The 24,347-nt window shown below is 37.8% G+C and overlaps 1 protein-coding gene across 1 annotated transcript in view; it reads right to left on the minus strand.

Moving 5' to 3' along the window:
- Positions 1-21,885: 21,885 nt before the first annotated feature.
- Positions 21,886-24,347, minus strand: part of LOC138824644 (uncharacterized) — a 73,399-nt gene continuing 70,937 nt past the window's right edge. Inside the window, exon 4 of the mRNA XM_070018613.1 lies at positions 21,886-22,395. Coding sequence (XP_069874714.1) covers positions 22,005-22,395 — 391 coding nt within the window. The 3' untranslated portion in view covers positions 21,886-22,004. The remainder of the gene's footprint in view (positions 22,396-24,347) is intronic.

Genomic DNA, 24,347 nt, shown 5'->3' on the forward strand with positions numbered 1-24,347 from the left:
CAGGACTAGGGTTATTTTTTCACACAAAGATAATTGAATGATGAATATGTATGCTGTTCTCAAAGTTAATTGAATTATAGATCCTAAGAACTATCCCCTCCTATGCTGGCAGAGTATTAAATTAAAGAAATAGTAATGATAGTCAAAAATTTGCATAAATTGTTTTATATCAAGCTTTCTTAGTATTTATTTATTTATTTCATTGGGGGGGGGAGTTTGAACTCAGGGTCTGGTGTGTTTTAAGTGAAGTGCTCCACCACTTGAGCCATAGATAGTTTCACTTCTGGCTGTATCTCTTATCTCCACTAATGGAAGATAGGAGTCTCACAGACTTTCCTGCCCCAGCTGACTTTGAACTGCAATCTTCAGATCTCAGCCTCTTGAGCAGGTGTGGGCCACTGGCATCAGGCCAGTCTTCTTTTTGAAATCCTGTAATAACATTCTATCATCTGTCCATTGTTTCGCCAGGATATCACGACAAAATTTCCTAGGGGTTAATAATTCTCCAGTATAAAACAAAATTGCTACCAATTTTATTGACTCAGGAATGAAAAAGACAGCAGATTTTTGCCTTGTCAGTAGTCCTGTACAAAGTGAACCTTGTAGCTGTAAACAAAGTCTTTACCAAGAGTTTGATTAAATTCTTTATCTAGATTTTTTAAAATTCAGTTTCAATAAATTAAAGATAATTGTGACATTTTTGTGTGATTGAAGTCCCTCCTTGTTTCCATGGCTCTAACTCCTCAAATATTACCTCCCCTCTCTCTGAGTTTGGAAATTAATATTTGGCTCTTTATTCTTTACTAAACTCATGAAATGAAAATGCTTATATCCTCTCTTACATAGATGCATCGTAAGTAATATACTCAGTCTGGGGAATATCTTCCTTCTCCATTAAACTCTTCAGGCTCTTTGGAACAATATTGTAACATAGACTGCATGAAAAAGGCAAAAAAAACTGTTTTAACTCAGATCTGAGCAATACCTGTCTCTTGGCCATTTTTCTTCTTGTGTGAAGACAAGATTTCTCATCTTTCAATGCACCCCACAATGAAACCTCCTGGGTGGCCGGTACTGTAATAAAATTGCTGTGTCAGCAGGAGCTTAGAGATGGTCCTTTATTATTCCATAGAGCTTAATCAATTAGCTTCCATTTTTTTTTTGTCAGTTGTGGGGCTTGAATTCAGGGCCTAGGCACTGTCCCTAAGCCTCTTTATGCTCAAGGCTATGACTCTACCCACTACTTGAGCCACAGGACCACTTCTGGCTTTTGAGTGGTTAATCAGAGATAAGAGTCTCAGGCCACCAGGCAGGGACTCATCAAAGAAAGAGAACTATAGACCCATTTCTTTGATGAACATTGATGCAAAACTTCTCAACAAAATTTTGGCCAATCGACTTCAACAATTCATCCAAAAAATCATACACCACAATCAAACAGGATTCATTTCAGGGATGCAAAGCTGGTTCAATATACGCAAATCAATTAATATTATTCATCACATCAACAGGAGCAAGAATAAGAACCACATGGTTATCTCAATAGATGCAGAAAAAGCATTTGACAAGATCCAACACCCCTTCATGATGAAGGTTTTGGAAAAATTAGGAATCCATGGAACATTCCTCAATACAATAAAGGCTGTATATGACAAACCTACAGCCAGCATTATACTCAATGGTGAAAAACTAAAGCCATTTCCTCTTAACTCAGGAACAAGACAAGGATGCCCACTCTCTCCACTTCTCTTCAATCTAGTATTAGAATGCCTAGCTAGAGCAATAAGACAAGATGCAGACATAAAGGGGATCCAAATAGGGAAAGAAGAAATAAAACTCTCCCTCTTTGCAGATGACATGATCTTGTACTTAAAGAATCCCATAGACTCCACTCCCAAATTACTCAAGCTGATTCAAAACTTTGGCAAAGTAGCAGGTTATAAAATTAACCCCCCAAAATCAATGGCTTTTCTGTATGCCAACAATGAGAAAAGTGTGGCTGAAATTAGGAAAGCAACTCCATTTGTAATAGCCCCACAAAAAATAAAATACCTAGGAATTAACTTAACTAAAGAAGTGAAGGACCTCTATGATGAAAACTTTAAAATCTTGAAAAAGGAAATCAACACAGAACTAAAAAAATGGCAAAGCCTCCCATGCTCCTGGATTGGAAAGATTAACATCGTGAAAATGGCAATATTTCCCAAGGCTATCTACAAATTCAACGCAATACCTATCAAAATTCCACCCTCATTCTTCAAGGAAATAGAAGAGGCAATCCAAAAATTCATATGGAACAATAAAAGACCGCGAATAGCAAAAACGCTCCTCAATGGAGAGAACCCTGCTGGAGGAATATCAATACCAAATTTCAAACTCTAGTTTAAAGCCATAGTAATCAAAACAGCTTGGTATTGGCATAAGAAGAGACCTCAGGACCAATGGAATAGAATTGAAAACCCAGAAATGAACCTACAGACCTATAGCCATCTAATTTTCTAATCAATAGAATGGAACAAAGACAGCCTCTTCGGTAAATGGTGCTGGCAAAATTGGTTAACTACATGTAGAAAACTAAAGCTAGATCCTTATATATCACCCTGCACCAGAATCAACTCCAAATGGATCAAAGACCTTGAAGTCAAAGCAGACACTCTGAAAACATTACAGGATGGAATAGGAGGAACCCTAGGTCTCCTTGGCTCAGGCCGAAATTTTTTGAATAGAGACCCGGAAACACAACAAATCAAAGAAAGGTTGGACAAATGGGATTGCATAAAGTTGCAGAGCTTCTGCATGGCAAAGGACATAGCTAGCAAGATCAATAGAAAGCCCACGGATTGGGAGAAAATCTTTACTAGCCATACAACGGACAAGGGTCTCATATCTAAGATATACTTGGAACTCAAAAAATTAAACCCCCCAACAACAAATCCTCAAAGAAACAACTGCCCAATAAATAAGTGGGCGAAAGACTTAAAGAGAAACTTCTCTGAATTAGAAAGAAGTATGGCCAATAGACACATGAAGAAATGTTCAACATCCCTAGCCATAAAAGAAATGCAAATCAAAACAACATTGAGATATCACCTCACCCCAGTTAGAACGGCAAAAATCAAGAACTCTAACAACAACAGATGCTGGAGGGGATGTGGACAGAAAGGAACCTTACTTCATTGTTGGTGGGAATGTAAACTTGTTTAACCACTTTGGAAAGCAGTATGGAGGTTCCTCAAAAGACTTCACATAGAACTCCCCTATGACCCAGCAATCCCACTTTTGGGCATTTACCCAAATGTTTACAAACAAGACCACACTAAAGCTACCAGCACAACAATGTTTATTGCAGCATTATCTACCATAGCTAAGATATGGAACCAACCCAGATGTCCCTCAGCAGATGAATGGATCAAGAAAATGTGGTATATATACACAATGGAATTCTATGCCTCCATCAGAAAGAATGACATTGCCCCATTTGTTAGGAAATGGAAAAACTTGGAAAAAATTATATTAAGTGAAGTACGCCAGACCCAAAGAAACATAGGTCCCATGGTTTCCCTTATTTGCAATATCTAGTATATGCATGATTCAAGCGGAAAAGGTCAGATAATGTGATGTCAGGAAAATGAACCCTTAGATATGTATTTTAATGTTTTTATTCTTTCATGCATGTGTTTCTAACGCATTTATAAGATTATCTCTTTGTTGCTTTGTATGTCCCTCCCCCACAGTATAACCCCTGCTTTCACTATATTTGATGTCAGTATAACTTGTGGAGGAGATGGGGAAAAACCAGTTGTTTAAGGATACAGGTGGACCTGTTGCAACAATGAGAAATACAAGTTGTCATGTCCAAAACGAGCTTTACAACGTTGGTGCGGTGGGGGGGGGGAGGATGGGGGGGAAGTAGAGGGGAGGCTGGGAAGGGATGTGAAGGGTAAACCAAAGGAGGAGGGTGCAATGCTTGGTAAGAAATGTATGCATTATCCTGCCCATGTAATTGTAACCCCTCTGTACAGTATGTTCACAAATAAAATAAAATAAAATTTAAAAAGAAAAAGTGTCCTCAACCTCCAGAAAACCTCCTGCTAGACCTCACCTCCTATGGGTTCCACCACTGTGAGCTTGGGTGGAAGCTTTTAAGAAATAAGCCTTTGGGAAACCCAGATCTTAACCGTACTAATAATAATACCTCTAATTTCTAAATTTATGCAAAAATATACTTGGACATGGCCTATCTGCTCAAGTTATCCCGGAAGTAGCAATGGAATATTCACCAGACAACTATTTAGGTTTTGTATTGTTCTTCTGTGCTTGTCTTGGGGCCTGAGCTCAGGGCCTGGGTGCTGGTCTCTTAACTTTTCTCTCATGGCTAATGCTCTACCACTTGAGCCACAACTCCATATTCAGCTTATTTTGGTGGTTAATTGGGTAGATAAGCATCTCATGTGGTTTGAAGGCTAGCTTCCAACCACAATCAGATCTCAGCCTCCTGAGTAGCTAGGATTACAGGAGTGAGCCACCAGTGCTGGGCATGTATATAGTTTTGTATCTACACTATGAATATTTTAAGGCTCCACATCCTTTATTAATAACCTCATTTGAAACCAATATTTTACTCAAAGGGTCAGATTACTCTCAAACAAGGAATCAGATGACAAGTTGACAAGCAGAACTAACTTTCAGAAGAATCCATGTTCCATATCTTTACCTGATCATTGTGTGTCCTAACAGGAGTTATGTCTACCTACGCATTTGGGACCTAGGCGTGAACAGAAAGTTATCAGCAAAAATTTTCCAGAAATGTCCAGGATTAGGAAAGGAATGAAATTCAATACAATTAGCAAAAGATGTATGGAGGTAGAAGGATTCATCCTTGCACAGAGAAAATAATATAAGTCAGCTGCCCTTCTCTGTCACATGTATGTGATCCCAACATACAGTCATGGGATGATGTGCTATGAAAATAACAAGTACTAAGCTAACTAAAAGATGTATATCTTATGAGAGAGTGTGATGGGATTTGGAAGAGAAAGAAAGACTTTTGACTCTGGTGGGTCTTTGAACGTCTCATGTATGGGACTATTTTTCAGGCAATAGTCTTGTTTAGCAATCTAAGTTCCTCTGGCTTGAACCTGTTCTGCTTTATGTCTGTTGGGCCTTCCAAGATTCCTGTGGGAACACTGAATAGGATTCTGGACCATGGAAAAACAAAATGTGTGGCCTATTACTGTCCTAACCCACAGGATGCCTTCCCACACCTCCACCCCTTGTCCTCCAGTGTGCAGTAAAGCTGTCCCTGAAAAACACATGGCTTTTGCCTTCCCATCATCTAAGTTCCCAGGGCTGCTGCTGTGTGAGAAAAATAAGAGCCCTGTGTGTTTTTTTTTCTGGATCTGACTCACAGCAGTTCCATTTACTGGTTTCAAGACATTAGCAGAAGTTATAACACTGTGGAGATTTGGGACATGTCAGGAATGTTGGAACACAATAATACAGTGTAGCTACAATTTTTTAAAATATAAATTGTGCTATACCTTTACATAGATTTTATAGATAGGTGATAAATAGGTAGTTAATGACTTTAAAAATTTATACTTTCCTTTACCAACTTCTCAAAAAGTTATATTATCCCTGGGACTTTTGTTATGAGCTAGTGTTCATTCACAGAAAGTATATTATGCACTAACATATATAATGTACTATAAAATATTACTCAAACATTTGCTGCTAGTTAGATCTGCAAATAAACAAGGGCCACTGAGTGCTAGGATACAACTTCATAGAGAATGTAGAGAAAAATTGGAATTGTTAATGAACCCTAAGAGCCAGTGAAATCTAGCAGTTTAAGAAATGCCCTAAGTAGCCATGCTCCAATGACTCATGCCTGTTATGTTGGCTACTTGGTAGGCTGAGATCTGAGCATTTCCATTTGAAGCCAGCCAGGCCAGAAAAGCCTGTAAGACGCATCAGAGTCCAATTATACATCAAAATCAGAAAGTGGAGCTGTTGCTCAAGTGGTAGAGCGCTAGCCTTGAGTATAAAAACTCAGGGACAAAGCCGGGCGCCAGTAGCTCACGCCTGTAATCCTAGCTACTCAGGAGGATGAGATCTGAGGACCATGGTTCAAAGCCAGCCCAAGCAGGAAAGTCCGTGAGACTCTTATCTCCAATAAACCACTAGAAAACCAGAAGTGGTGCTGTGGCTCAAGTGGTAGAGCATTCTCCTTGAGCTGAAGAGTGCAGGGACAGTGCCCAAGCCCAGAGTTCAAACCCCACGAACGACCAAAAAAAAAAAAGAAAAGAAAAGAAAAGAAAAAGAAAACTTAAGGACAGTAAAATGTGGTACCTATACACAATGGAATCTTAACAGCTATTAGAAAGAATAAAACAATGTCATATGCAAGAAAATAGATGGAACCAGAACCAATCATGTTACGTGAGGTAAGCCAAGCTCAAAGAGACAAATGGCTCATGTTTTCTCTGATATGCAAAAATTAGATCTAAAATTCATTGGGATATGATAAATTATACAGGATTCTAGATACTCATGTAGAGAGAGACCAAAAGAGGACAGCCTTAGGAGATAAAGACAAAGGTTCAATTCCTAAGTGCCTCTTCATATTTGTAAAAAATAATATGCTTATTGAAACCACCTCTCAGTTCTGGAAACAAGAGACTTTCCACTTTCTTTTTTTCAGTTTTTAACTTTTGGTGATTCTGTCTCCTTTAACTTATGTATTGTATATTCAAGAGTACCTCTTTGGAAGAGTTGGGGGAGAGTGCAAAAAATGGTGAAAAGTGCAGAAAAAGTGCAGCAGTAATGCTCACTAGACTTTGATGGAGATAGGAGGGAGGGACTGGGAGAGAATGAGGGAACAGAAGATGCTGTAGGAAAGGAAAAGTGCTCATTACCTGTAATTGTAATCCCTCTGTACATCAACTCTATAATAACAATAAAGTAAAAAATAAAACTAAATAAAACTTAGGGAGAGTGCCCAGGGCCTGAGTTCAAGCCTAGTAACGAGAGCATCTATGCAAGTGCCTGTGTGCACACATACAAATAGAAAAGAAAGAAAGAGAGAGAGGGAGAGAAAGAGAAAAAGAAAGAAAGAAAGAAAGAAAGAAAGAAAGAAAGAAAGAAAGAAAGGAAGGAAGGAAGGAAGGAAGGAAGGAAGGGAGAGAGGGAGAGAAAGAGAAAGAAAGAAAGAAAGAAAGAAAGAAAGAAAGAAAGAAAGAAAGAAAGAAAGAAAGAAAGAAAGAAAGAAAGAAAGAAAGAAAGGAAAGGAAGGAAGGAAGGAAGGAAGGAAGGAAGAAAGAAAGAAAGAAAGAAAGGAAGGAAGGAAGGAAGGAAGGAAGGAAGGAAGGGAGAGAGGGAGAGAGAGAAAGAAAGAAAGAAAGAAAGAAAGAAAGAAAGAAAGAAAGAAAGAAAGAAAGGAAGGAAGGAAGGAAGGAAGGAAGGAAGGAAGAAAGAAAGAAAGAAAGGAAAGAAGGAAAAAAGGAAGGGAGAGAGGGAGAGAAAGAAAGAAAAGAAAGGAAGGAAGGAAGGAAGGAAGGGAGAGGGGGAGAGAGGGAGAGAGAGAAAGAAAGAGAAAGAAAGGAAGAAAGAAAGAAAGAAAGGAAGAAAGAAAGGAAGGAAGGAAGAAAGGAAGGAAGGAAGGAAGGAAGGAAGGAAGGAAGAGAGGGAGAGAGAGAAAGAAAGGAAGAAAGAAAGAAAGAAAGAAAGAAAGAAAGAAAGAAAGAAAGGAAGGAAGGAAGGAAGGAAGGGAGAGAGGGAGAGAAAGAGAAAGAAAGGAAGAAAGAAAGAAAGAAAGAAAGGAAGGAAGGAAGGAGGAAAAAAGAAAGAAAGGAAGGAAGGCAGAGAGGGAGAGAAAGAAAGAGAAAGAAAGAAAGAGAAAAAAAGAAAGGGAGAAAGAGAAAGAAAGAAAAAAGAAAAGAAGAAAGAAAGAAAGGAAGGAAGGAAGGAAGGAAGGAAGGAAGGAAGGAAGGAAGGGATAGAGGGAGAGAAAGAAAGGGAAAGAAAAAGAAAGAAAGAAAGAAAGAGAAAGAAAGAAAGGGAGAGAGAAAGAAAAGAAAGAAAGAAAGAGAAAGAAACAAAGTAACAAAAAAGTTACTTTGTATCTAACTTAAAATGTCAAAAGTATTTGTACATGGGTGCTTCCACCTATCCCACACGTCTTGGACTCAATGGCCCACCAGACTGTTTCCTCTGACCACTGCAGACCTCTTCAAATCTGCCTTTCTTGTGAAATATTAAGTTCCATATTTCCTCGCTTCTTCCCTAGCAAGATAGCTCAATGTGTGATCTAAAACCAATTTTCTTTCTTGGAATGTGACTTGTATCACTAGGGCTCTTTAACTATTTTGTTTGACTTTCACATTCCATAAATGTGTGGTAACGGGGGTTGAACTCCATGTCAAACAGTTGTTAGGTAGGAACTCTAATGCTGAGACACACTTCCAGTCCTTTTATTTATTTAGGCTTTTTTGCATTGGTTATTTTATGATAGGGTCTCTGTTTTTTGCCTGCGCCTCAACCTAGATGGAGACCCTCTACTCCCTGCCATAGCTAGGATGACAGGCTCATGCCACGCTACCCAACTTCCTTCACGGCAGTGGAATCTCATGAACTTCTTGCTTGTACGGGTCTCTAACCAAGAACCTTCTAGTCTCAATCTCTCCGGTAGCTAAGATTACAGATGTGAGCTACTGCCCCAGGAAATACCTGTATATCATGGGAGATGATAAAATCATGATTAGCATATTCATCACGTCATACATTAATTAAGTTGCTAATATGTGCACAAAACAGATGGCAAAACCCTGTCCACTCTATTAAGATATCATATAACTAGACTCTGTCAAAGGAGCTAAGCTACCATACATTGCTTTTTTGCATCAAGATTGCCAAAATAAAATAAAATAAAATAAAAAGTGTTAGCAACAGCTAGTATGGACAGTCTCAGCATGTAGACATGATTTTAAGCCAAGAATAGCAGTAAAACCTATAATCTCAGCACTGGGGAGACTGAGGCAAAAGGATCAAGATTTCAAGGTAAGCTTGCTCAATTTGCAAGCCATTGTTTCATAAATGATTTTTAATATGACCAAAAATATTTAGCCCTCAGAGTTAACATGGTAGAGGGTTTTGAACTCATGGCCTGGTGCTTGCTCTGCTTGCTCATTTGCTTGTAATTCTACATCTTGCATGCATTCAGGTCCTTTGTCCATTTTAAAATTATTTGTTTTATTATTATAATAACTATTATTATTTTTGTATGTGAGGTATAAAGGATTTATTTGTTTAATTACTAGTTTTTGAAATTTTTTATCTTGTTGGTTGTTGGGCTTCAACTCAGGGCCTGGGTGCTGTCCCTGAGCCTCTTTGTGCTCGAGGTAGTGCTACAAAGTAGAGCTCAAAGTAGAGCTCAAAGTAGAGCTCAAAGTAGTGCTCAAAGTAGAGCTACAGAGCCACTTCCAGGTTTTGAGTAGTTAATTGGAGATAAGAGTCTCACAGACATTTTTCTGTCCAGGCTGGCTTTGAACCTCGATCCTCAAATCTCACCCTCCTGAGTAGCTAGGATTACAAGAATGAGCCACCAGCACCCAGCTCCTACTACATTATTTTGATATATAGTCTAGGCAGGCCTTGAACCCATCTCTTGTCTCAGATATCAGAGGGCTGGAATTACAGTCATGCACTACCATACCCAGCTGAGTTGTTACAATTTCTTATATTTTGTATATAAATCCTTTGTCAGATACACATTTTACAGCTCTACAGGTTGCCTTTGTGTTTTGATTGTTTCCCTTGTTGAACAAAATTTTCTAAGTTCCATAAACAAGTTCTGTTTGTTGCTTTTGCTTTTTGTATTTTTTGAAGATATGTCCAAAATCCTCATTGCCAAAACCAGTTAGTATCATGTAACTTTTCCCCTCTTAGGTTTCGTATGTTTTCCTTATGTTATGAACATGTGAATAGAATACATTTGGGAAACATTTCATATGTCCAGAAAGAAAATGATTATTACAAATATATAAATCAGACATATAACACACATAAGTAATCTTAACACTCAAGAGGGTAAGGCAGGAAAATCATGTTCCCATGCTCTGTTCTTTTCATTAGTCTATGTTTCTATGTATCTATCTGTATATCTAAATAATGCCAGGTAAGATCTACATAGATAACCTTGTCAAAGAAAAAGAAAGGAAGAAAGGAAAGAAAGAAAGAAAGAAAGAAAGAAAGAAAGAAAGAAAGAAAGAAAGAAAGAAAGAAAGAAAGAAAGGAAGGAAGGAAGGAAGGAAGGAAGGAAGGAAGGAAGGAAGGAAGGAAGGGAGGAAGGGAGGAAGGAAGGAAGGAAGGAAGGAAGGAAGGAAGGAAGGAAGGAAGGAAGGAAGGAAGGGAGAAAGAGAGAAAGAGAGGAAGGAAGGAAGGAAGGGAGAGAGAAAGAAAGAGAGAGAGGGGAGGGATAGAGGGAAGGAAGGAAGGAAGAAATGAAGGAAGGAGTTAAGAAGAGAGAAAGAAAGAATCGAGAAAGAAAGGGAAGGAAGGAAGGAAGGAAGGAAGGAAATGCATGTTCATCATGACCCTTACTGTAGCCATTTATCTAATGTGAAAGGGTATTTTGAAATAAGAACACATAATGAACATTACAAGACAAGTATACCAAATGTATTTGTGTATAAAGGAAAAGAAACAAAATGTATGTATATTAAATATGTATGCTTTTAAAATACATTTAAAAGTTTTAAAATTTCTTATCTTTTCTGTAATTTGGAAGTTGTTCACATTTGTCTATTACCATATGAAAAGTTAAAAATTAAAATTGTGTAGCTTTCTGGGTGCCACATTATTTTTTTATTACCAGATTCCTAACCATAGCGTAACAGAATCTTTTTTTTAAAGCAGAAAATATTTTAGTGCTAGTTTTCATAACATCTCAAAGAATGAACAAGCACTCCATTATGTGGTTTGGAAATATACTCCAAATGTGGGTTGGAAATATAGAAAGTTATATTCAATTTGCTTGTGAAACTGTTCTGAATTCATGATAAAAATATTTCTTCAGAAATCTAGAGACATGTTTGGAGATAGTTTTACAAATACAAGCTTTGAGTTTTGTCAATCTGAATTTAAGATGTCATCTTCATTAGCATCACCTGAGAACATGTCATTTATCCCTGCCACGGTTGGTAATGATACACTAAACACTGATTGAGACATATGATTGATGTCTTTTCTGTTTCCTCATTCTAAAGCTGTTCTAAGGCATCTCTGTGTATGCATACGCCTCTTTTCATTTTTTAGCAATTACCATTGCTCTGTAAATCCTTCAAGAGTAAGATACTTCCTGATTGTAGCATTAAGTTTTATGGGAGCCAAAAAAGCGAGAACTTGACAAATTCCAAGAGAAATGCCATTTCTTTGTTTAAAACATGTTCTTAATTTATTTGCATTGCAATAACCAAGTCCTTCTTTACCCATAACCTTAATTACCACAATCATTCATCCTATTATGACTCTTTATTTCCCTGACTCCTTTTTTCCTTCCAGACTCCAATTTGTAATGTCACCTCCTTGAGGATTCATTATCTGGCACTTTGTACCCTGGCAGAAGAGGATTTCTGTCTTCATGCTCTGCTTTCATTGCATTTGTAAGTCTCTGGGCACTCTTGCTTGGAATATATTGTGGCCACCCTGTCATTATGAAGTGGCCAGCATTCATGTGAATAATAATAATAATAATAATAATAATAATAATAATAATAATAAAGGTTGGGGAACCAATGCAACAGCGATACTCACAAGACACTATATGTTGGAAATGAACTTTGCAACACTGTATGTTGGAAATGAACTTTACAACGTGGAGGAGAGGAGAGTCGAGGGGCAGAAAGTGGGAGAAAATGAGGGAAGGGGTCACACTGTTCAATAAAAAAAATGTACTTATTATCTTACTTATGTAACTATAAACCCTGTGTATATCACCTTTACAGTGAAATAAAATATTAAAGCAATGATTTTCTATGAAAAAGAGTTAAGCTCAAGATATGTCTTTATATGGTAAGACATGATTTCCCATTAAAATGGTTTCTTTTATTCTAACCATTTTTATATGTGGTCCTGACAGCTGTCATTCATGATCACTAGTTTGGGAGTATGTATATTTATTATACCATAAATGTAATTGTAAATTTCAAGTTTTGTATTTTTTAAGTTTCCTTTACATTTCAAAAGTAGATATTATGTGCCCTTATTGCTAACAAAGCTAAGTCATTTCTGTGGATGGACCATCCAATGACACCCAAACCTCTCAACTCCTTCTTTCGGCTATTGAATTCCTCAAATAGTTCCTATGGTGACTTGTGCAAATTCTCAACCCCAAAGTCTTACTATGCATGGTAATGTAGCTTGATGCTCAAAACCTACTTACCAGAAGAAAAAGGTTAAGAAAAAAATGTATACTGGTCACCTTAACCCAAAGGAAATTGATATCTCTTATATTAATCAGGATAAGGCTAAACAGTTGCAGTGGTTAAGAAAATAAAATATTTCAACCATCTAATAATCGAAAAGTTGATTATTCTGTAGATAAAATGTGATGTCAGTGTTCTTGGCTAGCAAGAGGGGGGTTCTTTTTAAAAAAATCTTTTTATTGTAAAGATGATGTACAGAAGGGTTACAGTTATATAACTCAGGTAATGAGAGGTTATTAATCTTAGTGAAGAACTAAGCTTGCTATACTCTGCCATTCTAGACATATGGCTATGAAGGTTGTTCTGGGTATATTTATTCAAAGAGGTTGTGAAAGTTACTAGAGAAAACTTGCTGTTCAAGATCTAGCTCTTCTACTGACACGTAACTCTGCTACTTTTACACACTTAGGGTCCACTAGACCCCTTCTAGATTTACAGAGATTGGGGCGTGCAGTGATTGACAGGCATTACATATGAGGGGAAGAGATCCTACATCTTTAGAACTCAATTTTCTTTCTCTGACAGAGAATCCATGACCAGACATTTTGCTAAGGAATGTAAGGCCCTGGTTTAATTGTTTCTAGTGTTCCATAACATCCCCTAAAGGTGTACTTCTAGAATTTTAACCGGAAGCCAACAGATTTCTACCAGGCTAGGTCATTCTTGTTTTGTTTTGATTTTGGTTTGGGTGCCTGGACTTCTACTTCTGTTTTTGATAGCTTCCTGAATCCCAAAGGCAGTTCTCAACTTGGAATATAGCAAATGTACATATAACATATTTAGAATGTGGTTCTTATTGTTCTAAGCCTATTGTTCTAACTTATTGTTCTAAGTGCCACCTGGGAGTGACTTTCTTGAAATCAGGAGTCTCTTCTGTTATCAAATTCCTCCATGGTTCAGAAATTCCTGTTTAATTAACAACCAGATTTCTTTTACTAATAAGTTTTTTTATTATGAAAATACCATACAGAGGGGTTACAATTACATGGGCAAGGAAATGAGTACATGTCTTATCAAGCATTGTTGCCTCCTCCTTTGTTTCCCCTTCCCATCCCTGCCCTCCCATCCCTCCTTCCCCTGCCAAAGCTGTAAAGTTTTTTGACATAACGTCTTGTACCCATTGTTGCAATGGGTCCACCTGTATCCCTACTTAAACAATTTGTTTTTTCCCTTCCCCTCCACAAATTATACCAACATCAAATACAGTGAAAACAGGAGGTATACCGTGGGGGAGGGACATACATAGCAACAAAGAAATCATCTTATAAATATGTTAGAAACAATAGCAAGAAAGAAAAACAATCGAGTCTTATCTTGGGGTTCATTTCACCTAACATCAATTTATCTGACCGTTTCTGCTTGTCTCAGACATATACTAGTAATTGCAAATAAGGGAAACCATGGGACCTATGTTTCTTTGGGCCTGGCTTACTTCACTTAATATAATTTTTTCCAAGTCTTTCCATTTCCTAACAAATGGGGCAATGTCATTCTTTTGGATGGAAGCATAGAATTCCATTGTGTATATATATGCCACATTTTCTTGATCCATTCATCTACTGAGGGGCATCTGGGTTGGCACAACTATGTTTATTACAGCATTATTTACCATAGCTAAGATATAGAACAACCAGATTTCTAACACATCTGGTTACACAATGATTTATTAAATATTTGTTAAATAAATGAGTGGGTGAAACTTTCATAACTCATAGCCATACAACATAGACATTGTATCTAATGAGCTATAGAAATAAACGGAGTAGGGCTAAGAGCTTATGGATGTACAACTATCCAACTCATTTTTTAACATTACCTGAATATTAAAGTAACACTTAAGACAATCTATTTAAAGTTCTTTCAAATATTTGAAAAGACTTCGTGAAATGTTTCCAAAAGTGTCATTAATAGGTTTTAGTTTGCCTCCAGGCTCCATGATGGCTGTCCCAAGATGTGTTCAGCCATGGAGCACTTAAGAAGTTCAGTGAATGACTTCATTATGTATAATGGGCAATGAACTTAAGTGCTCAAGTCTTGTTGAATTTATAAGAGAAATTTCCTCACGTGCTCCATCTCTTTTTTTCTATAGAAAACTTGATGCCTTTGCCCAAATCATCATCTCAACCTTGAGATCACAATTGTTGAAAGGCAATAAGTGGTCCCCTGGGATCTTTATCTAATTATGAAACACTGAAGGTGGTACAGGTAACTCTTCTCTGCCTATTTCTTTCAATCACTTAAATTCACATCTCTGATTTCTAATTATTGTATTCAAAATATGAATCTAATTATATCTATTATGAGTAAAATTCCCTCATTGTGCCCAATGTCTTCTAACTAAGGATTCTTTTAAAACCTGTAAATTCTTTCTCTATCAACACTAAAAATCTATATTCAGATGTAATGTTTAGCCATCCAGAAAGTGCATATTCAAACCAGGGTTATAAAGTATTCTTGGCGTAGGGTTAACTATTTGATCTCTATCGCCAATCCAAGATCGAATGAAGTCCTAGCCTTGTGGTAATTGGTTTCTCCAGAAAGCAGATGTTGAGATGGAGTTCCATATGCAGGAGATGTGTCAGGGAGTGCTTTGGTGGTCCAACCTTGAGAAAAGATAGAAAGGGAGCAGAATTAGGCAAAATGGGAAGAGCTGCATCTTCTGTGGCAGTCTCAGTTGAAGTCATAGATAATCCTTCAGGGAACTGTGAAGACAAGATATGGCTTCAAGCCTTTCTCAACTTGGAGGTGTGGCCACTAGGTTTTTGACATTTGTCTTTCACTATAGGCTGTCTTGGAGGAGGAGCCTGAATTAGGAAAATGAAGTCTTTAAGAAAACCATAATCAGAGACCCTCAACTGCAGGGAACTTAACTCTATCATTACTAAAGGATTGGAATGCAAAAAAGAACATCCATCGATAGGGTTCCAACTCTATCTAAGAGGCTATTTGCTACAGAAGATGTAAATGCAAGACTGAAATCCCCATTAGCAGTAGGTGAGAGTAACTGATGACAAGCAATTGCCTCTGCCAATGGGAAAATGCTGGGAACACTGACATATGCCACATAATGTTATTGGAAACGTGACCCAGATCTTTCTCAATACACTGTATCTTTGTTCAAGTTAACCATATCTTCTCAGTGAGCCAGGAACTGAGGGAGGAAGAGTAAAAATCTCCCATCCAATAGGCCAGGAACATGGGTCCCGTAAGATTGATATTAGCTCAAGCAAGTCTGATGAATAAATTATTGGTGGAATTTTTCACTGGTTTTGAGGCTAATCTTTCAGTGGGTGCACACAGGACCTATAAACTGCTGAGGTCTTGCTGAGACTGAGTGAATGGAACAAGTAAAGTTCCTTTTCTTTAAGTGGAAGTAAAAGACCATTTTACCTGCAACACATTTCCATACATTTCATCAGGCTTTATCTCATCATTTTCCCTACAATTAAAGCAGACTCACCCATTATGTCCTTATCCTTGTGCAACCTTGGGAAATGTTTGACCAACTGTTATGGTGGTTTAAGCAAATAAAATACAGCCCATAAAATTTATGACATAAAGCAATGCCCATTGCCAATTGATATTCAAGTATGAAGGCAATGCTAATTATATTTTCACTTGTGTAAATAAGATTGGAGAAATAGTTGTGAAAATTGTATTTGTTTAAACACATATGGGAAGTCATTTGCAACCCAATATAAGCATAAAAGGACCTATCATAGAATGTAAGTATCGTATCATTAAAGTTGTGTTGCAAATGATGCTAAGAATAATAAAGTTCACTTCATAATCTGGATTCTATTAACAAGAAATGTCCTCTTACACCATTACACTTTTCCTAACCCATTAAGCTGATGTTTTAAAATTACTTATATTGAAATGCTAGTACGCAAGACAATAAAATACTATACTGTTGCTATAACATGTTGGATTTTAATTACTCTTCTTACAAAATATGAATTAACATGGTGGTAAGTCGCTTGAAATCTAATTAACTTGCCTTTGTTATCTTGCTCAATGCCCACAATCTGCAAATAATCTTTACAAAGTTAACATATTAATAAAAATATGATTATGCATCTTCCTCAATTTAATTTGTTTAATTACATTACTAAACTTGGTTTGTCTCTCAGTAAAGTATCAATTTTGTAAAGTGTGTAACAGTCTCTTGATCACTCATCTTCACAACAAGCCAATGGCTTATTAATTCTGGGTAAATCATTAAATGCATCTGTGTCTAAAGTTCAAGCTCCAATTTTCTGCCACTCTGCACCAAAATGGATTTGTTATACTCAAAGCAAAAGAAATACTATGTGGAATCCTATTTGCTCCGTGTCTTGCACATCTACCCTGATGAATAGGCTGGAATGGAAATAATGTACAAAAAAGCCAGTAGAAGAAAGAGATTTCAAAGCAAGAGAAGGTGCTATGGTCAGTCGAAAGCACTTGGGCAAAGTGGGATCATGTTTGTAAAGTTTGACATTGCACAAGCTGCAAAAACAGTGATTATATGCTGAGTTGCATTTATTAACAACCATGCAAATCAACTCAAATATCCCTACTCAAAAAGGAGGCATATATCACAGGGCAGATAATTAGAATACTGTTAATATTCATCCGTCAACCTATTCTACTCTGCATATATTCATTACCTAAGATAACTGATGGGCACGAGTTTAGGAAGGAAATTATTTTCCTTGTAGGGAAACATACATAATGGAAGCAACCACTGTTCTTTGTTGTATTCTATTCTGGGAGATTTGTACGAGATTCAAAATTAGAAATTCAGTATTTTTTTAAATTTATCTGGTTAACCTCTTCCCACTTAGCTGCCTGGTGGTATTCATGAAAGGTGTAAGGAATTCCCAGATGCACTTTCAAGAGAATGATCTGAACATAGTACTTTGACTCTATTTGAGAGAGTCTAACTGTACCGGTATTTCTGGAACTTTACATTCTGTAATACCTGTATAAGGAAGAATCATAGGTGTCAATGACAAGTTTCAGGGTTCTAAGTTTATATTTTATACAGCTGTGCTTTCAGAGACAAATGGAAGTAAATCTAAATGGAAATGTTCACTATATTATCAAAGAAGAAAAAATAAGAAAACACAGATGTGAACTTCTGGCTATTTGAAGCAATCTAATCTTAAAGATACTTGTCAGATATTAGGGAAAAATGGCAGGTTTATAGTTTTATCTTTAAGACCTTAGATGTTAAAAATTAATTATCAAGCTTTGGGGTAAGTACTCATAATTCAATTACACTCTTTTTTTAACAATTGAACAAGGTTGTTACATGGAAAATATACCAATAGATGAAGAAAGATTAAAAGGCAGAAATCAGAAAATCATCTGACCTTCCCGAGTGTAATAAGAAGAATTCACAAGTTAAAATTTGAGTGAAAGCAGATGGAGCTGATAATAAAGACTTTCACTGAGCTTTATTACCTATTAAATATTTTCATGAATGTCAGTATTAACTTGTGACCAACAGACTGGTTCAATATGATAACTATTATTTATTTATTTATATTTTTGGTGGTAACAAACATTGAATTCAGGGCTTTGAGCCTTACCTCTCCATCCCACTTCATATTAGTTCATTTTTTAGATAGTCTCATGCTTTTGTCTGGCTATTCCTTCACCATCTACTTCCCCATTAGCTAAGACCATGGACATGCATACCATGCCCAGAATGACAAGCATTATAATCTCTACTTTCTTTTTTTTTTTTTGTCGGTCATGGGGCTTGAACTCCGGGCCTGGGCGCTGTCCCTCAGCTCTTCAGCTCAAGGCGAGCGCTCTACCACTTGAGCTACAGCGCCACTTCCAGTTTTCTGGTGGTTTATTGGAGATAGGAGTCTCACGGTCTCTCCTGCCCGGGCTGGCTTTGAACCACGATCCTCAGATCTCAGCCTCCTGAGTAGCTAGGATTACAGGCGTGAGCCACCAGCGCCCGACTATAATCTCTACTTTCTAAATGAGGAAATTCACAGCTCCGTAGGATTAAGAGACCATAGATAGGCCCTGAGTTCAAACAACAGGACCACACACACAGTAGAAGAAATTATACTGCTAAGGAAATTTACCATGAGTTTTGTTCTTGGCAATATACAAAAACACTGGGATTCTTGAGAAAAGTTTGCTCAACCTCAAAAGTCTCCTACAAAAAGAGTTATAGATTTAAAAGTGTGCCATTAAGTTCCAGGGCCTATGCCCTGTGTCACTAGATACTAGCTGAAGCTGGTAGAGTTTCTCTCAAAGACAGGTCTTCCTCCAACTCCTCTTCCCACCACAATGGAACCTACTTGCTTTTCTTATCTATTCTTTTCTTTGTACCAGTATTGGGGCTTGAACTCTGGGCCTCACACTCTGGCTTACCTTTTTCATCCAAGGGTGGTGCTCATCTCCAAGGAGATAAATAGTGGTTCTTATTCTCTTTATGGACATAGCTCAGGTATAGACATGCACTGTTTATGTATACACTACATACATAGATATTTAGTAGGTTTGTGGTATTAATATTTCATGAGGAGGCCATTTAAGAAAACAAATATCTAGAATGTCTCTTTATAGATAGAGTAAAAAGATAGAGAAATACTAATTAAAATAAACAATTTGAGGGGTTTGAAGCTAGCACACCACTACTGTGGCATAGTTCAGTGGAGAGTACAGTTTAAGTACCACATCTCCATTCTCCTTCATTTGTGACAGTAGCTACATCTTTTATTTTTTCCAGTTTTTGTTATGTTTGTTGTAGCAAAGGGGATATGAAGGTCTGGGTAACATCTTTTGTGTTCTCTAATCTTGATCTCCATGTGTTCCGCCATGTTTCTCCGCCCTTTTCAGAGAGCATTCAGAGCAGCAGCCACAAGCCTACTACCTCTTCTCTTGCTCAGACACAGAGGGTTGTGTTCCAAATGCTGGAGAACTTTCTCATCCTGGGTCATTGTGAAGCATGTTGGAGATGAGGACCTTGCTCATCCATATGAGAAAAATAGCTGGAAGACAAAGCAATTTTGGTTCTATCACATCACTGAAATCCTGGTGTCATTTTGTGACAGTCCCATAATCTAGCATATCCTGAAAAATACAAGGGTAATTGCTAGTTTTAAAAAGTGGAGTTGATTTGGGGGTTCCAGATTTGCTAATCCTTGCAGGGCTTTATAACCTTCATAAAACATTCTGTTGTGTGCAACTCTGGCCTAATGTACCACATATGAATGTTTCATGGGCTTTCTAATAGAAAGCCCGCAGGTCTTCCCCAGAAGAAACTTGTTCTTTTCTGTTATTACTTAAAGAATTCACTGCAATGCCCTCAATGCTGAATCTTAATGAATCAGTTCTTATGCAGGGTCCAGAGGAATAAAAAAGGAGAGTATCACAAAGAAAAATACTACCAATGCCTTCAGATTTTTTATTTTTATTAATATATATTTGCTTACTTTCATTTCTAGTACAGTTCTTTTAAATACTTGGCCCATGGGCCAGTGCTTATTTGCATGCTAAAGAGGAGCTAAAGGCACTTTATGCTGATGTAAGGCATCTAATTAATGAACTGGGAAAGATAGATCTTACCTAAGTGGAGAATAGCTTCCTTTCATCACCATTACCACCAGATTGCATGCTTCATGCCCACCACTTCACACCTTTGGTTTGTTCTTGAATATATTAAGTGGAGAATTAAACAACCCTAGTAGGATATCACTGAGTAACTATTGAATGTGTCTATACATAAGGAGTATGCCAAGTACTGAGTGTATAACTGATGGTAAATGGGTAAAAGGGAGGTCTGAAAATGGAAAAGGTTCTTCCTGTCAGGTCAGAATCTTCTCAGAAGTGGTTATATTGTTTCTTCTATAGTTCTTAGATGTGAGATGGTGCTTTCTCTGACATCTTTATTATACAATGGCTAATAGTATACTTAGAGATAGAGTGGGAAAATAAGATGGGGAGTCTAGTGAGGATAAAAGAAGTAAGAGAGAGTCAAATACTAGTTTCAGTTTGGCACAGGGTAAAAACTAGGATATGGTTCATGATGCTCATGCACAGGACCTGAGTATTTATTTAGTCTCTGTATTTGATAAGAGGGTTACACCTAACCATGAGAATATGTGGTAATCTATAGCAGTTCACTACTAAAATTAAGCTGGGTCATGTAGATATGCACAACAACTTTTAGTTTGACATTCTTTAATTGGAATGACAAAAGGAGTTAGTATATCTTGTACTTTTCACCCTTGTAAGTTGACATTCGTAGCTGGAAACACAGTCCTAGATTTCAGCATAGTTATTAGAAAATATTCATCACATACAAGAGCAATATAGTATTTCTTTAAGTCATCTACTTGTGGGTCTTGACGTGGAGGGCTTTTTTTGTTTACAAGCATTGGCAACGAGGGACACAACCTAATCTCAGCTCACATGTTTGGTTTACTGATATCATAGTTTCCCTGAGGTCCCTTGTAGTCATCTGTGGAGTACCGTCACAAAATCAGTAATTGTGTTAAGAGAAACCATTGTGTCTGCTTGTTTGTTTTCTCAGAACTAACCTCTCTGGATTAGAACATTTGTCTGTATTTGTGGGAAGGAAATTAACTATTTTTATTAGCTTAGTTCAACAATCTCAGACTATTGACTAGCTTAGATTGAATAACTCAGTCTCAGCCTTACTAATTTGGCCAATGTATCTTCAGTTAGATTTAAGTCAGCTCTCTAACAAAGCCCCTGTCGTTGATCACCAGTGCTATTTGTAATTGAGAGAGGCTAAAGAGTGAAAAATAGATCTGTCTTCCAGGCTCCAAAGACTTACCACATTACTGGGACTTCTGGTTATTTTGTTTATTGCTCTATTTCTGTCATACAGAAGAGTCACTGGCAAGGAGTATCGTTGCTGCATGAATGAATAAAAGGACGAATGAAATGAATGGATGAAAGGAACAGATGAATACACAAGTTCTCCTTCAAGAGCTCCAACTGAGGAAAGACCACCTAAAACTACCTTTATTCTGCCAGCCCATCAAAGCCCTGAGTACGGGCAGGTATGCTGCAATATAGTCTGAGGGCCACTCATTTTTTTTTTTTTATCATTTTCTGTGTTTTTAAAATATCCATAAGCCATTTATTTTTATTGTTTATAAATAAAGAAGATACTTTATTATATGAACATTTTATGCATTGTTGTACATTATTCAGTTATACATTTTTATTCTTTTTTATTATGAAAATACCATACAGAGGGGTTACAATTATATGAGCAAGGTAATAAGTACATTTCTTATCAAGCATTGTTGCCTCCTCCTTTGTTTCCCCTTCCCATCCCTTCCCAGCCTCCCCGCACACATGCCGGAACCCTCCCCCCTCTCTCCCTCCCCCCACCGCCTTTCCTCCCTCCCCCCACCCTGCCAAAGTTCCTTTTTCGACATGACATCTTGTATATCTCATTGTTGCAATGGGCCCACCTGTATCCCTACTTAAATAATTTGCTTTTTCCCTTCCCCTCCACAAAGTATACTAACATCAAATACAGTGAAAGCAGGGGTGTAGGGAGCCAGGGTAAACGCCATTACAAGATGGCGCCCACTCCCTTGCAGCTTTGAGGTAACCACTCCATTTCAGGCAGTGCTTGGCGGGACGGTGGGTCCTGGGCTTTGCGCATGCGCGAGCCACGTAGAGTCCCCAGCCAATCCCGTGGCACCTGGTGACGGTGAGAGGCAGACGACCAATGATAGAAAGACCCGTGTTCCTATTCCCTATATAAGCGGCCATGTTTTGGGTGCATGCTCTCTCGCGCTCAAGCTCTCCCATCAATAAAAAGGCTCTCCAATAAAGCGTGATCTGAGAAGACTCCTGGTGTGGTGGTCGTTCTTTCTCGCTGGCCGAGAAGGCGCGCGCCGCACAGGGGTTATACCTTGGGGGAGGGACATACAAAGCAACAAAGAAATAATCGTATAAATGTGTTAGAAACAATCGCAAGAAAGAAAAAAAACGTTTGAATACTTATCTTGGGCTTCATTTCGCGTAACTTATCTAACTGTTTCTGCTTGTCTCAGACATATACTAGTAATTGCAAATAAGGGAAAGCATGGGACCTATGTTTCTTTGGGCCTGGCTTACTTCATTTAATATAATTTTTTCCAAGCCTTTCCATTTCCTAACAAATGGAGCAATGTCATTCTTTCTGATGGAGGCATAGAATTCCATTGTGTATATATACCACATTTTCTTGATCCATTCATCTACTGAGGGGCATCTGGGTTGGTTCCATATCTTAGCTATGGTAAATAATGCTGCAATAAACATAGTTGTGCTGGTAGCTTTAGTATGGTCTTGTTTGTGATCATTTGGGTAAATGCCCAAAAGTAGGATTGCTGGGTCATAGGGGAACTCTATGTAGAGTCTTTTGAGAAACCTCAATACTACTTTCCAAAGTGATTGAACAACTTTACACTCCCACAATGCAGCAAGGTTCCCTTCTGTCCACATCCCCTCCAGCATCTGTTGTTATTAGAGTTCTTGATTATAGCCATTCTAACTAGGGTGAGGTGGAATCTCAATGTTGGTTTGATTTGCATTTCTTTTTTGGCTAGAGAAGTTGAGCATTTCTTCATGTGTATTAGCCATCCTTCTTTCCTCTTCAGAGAAGTTTCTCTTTAAGTCTTTAGCCCACATTGGCCATTTTCTGTCTTTTCAGAAATCAGAGGAATCTTTCTCAAACCCCATATTTTTAAATCTGAGTCACCTTACATACAAATTTAGCTATTCCACCTATCAAGTACAGTTCCCCATCACCAAAAATAGGATAATAAGGATTTACTGAATTCTTCTCCCTGTCGTATTATTTACATCATGCCAAGCTTGTCCTTCTCTTATCTGTAGACTCAGCTGCAGGAAAATATCACTCATTAAAAAGAGAAGTATGGGCATAATGAATACACAGACTTATTTGCAAATTATTTATTTTATTGGGAATAATAGAATTTAGGTAAACTATTATAAAGGTGGTTGAAGCTATGTTAATGAGAAATTGATTTTATTAGAAATTAGCCAGTCACCAGTGGCTCATGTCTGTAATCTAGCGACTCAGGAGGCGGAGAGCTGAAGATTACGGTTTCAAGCCAGTCTGGGCTGAAAAGTCCCTGTAAGACTGTTATCTTCAATTAACCACCAGAAAACTGGATGTGACACTGTGGCTCAACGTGATAGGATGCTAGACCTGAGCAAAAAGAGCTCAGGCTCTATTTCAAGCCCCATTACTGACAAGAGAGAGAGAGAGGGTGAGAAGGGGGAGGAGAGAGAGAGACGAAGAAGAAGAGGAGGAGGAGGAGGAGGAGGAGGAGGAGGAGGAGGAGGAGGAGGAGGAGGAGGAGGAGGAGGAGGAGAGGAAGGAAGGCAAAGAAAGAGAAGGAAGGAAAGGACAGAAAGAAAGAAAGAGAGAGAGAGAGAGAGAGAGGGAGGGAGGGAGGGAGGGAGGGAAGGAGGGAGGAAGGAAGGAAGGAAAAGAAAGAGAAATAAATTAACCTTAGGGTAAAAAAAAGAAAAAGAGTGGTATAGATTTGGTCATGAGTGACTTTCTTATTGTCATTTCAGGCAACTTGGTATGCTTAATGCAGACCAAAGGCTAGTAGTGCCAATGTCAATGACTGGCACTGGCTGCTCAGTGGAGACCTCCAGTGAAAACCTTCTCTAGGCTTGCTTTGATGCTAAGATTTCTAGATATTAGAATTAAACATTCCCATGCTTATTTAAAAAAAAATAGTTTCCATCCTAAAACAACTACCCTAAAATACATGTTAAAGAATAATGAGAGGTAAAGAATGGCATGTGTGCTGTTGCTTTTAGTTTGATTACTTATGAGAGGAA

The sequence above is a fragment of the Dipodomys merriami genome, unplaced genomic scaffold (assembly GCF_024711535.1).
Source record: "Dipodomys merriami isolate MVZ:Mamm:240054 unplaced genomic scaffold, mDipMer1.0.p SCAF_13, whole genome shotgun sequence".
NCBI classification, from domain to species: Eukaryota; Metazoa; Chordata; class Mammalia; order Rodentia; family Heteromyidae; genus Dipodomys; species Dipodomys merriami.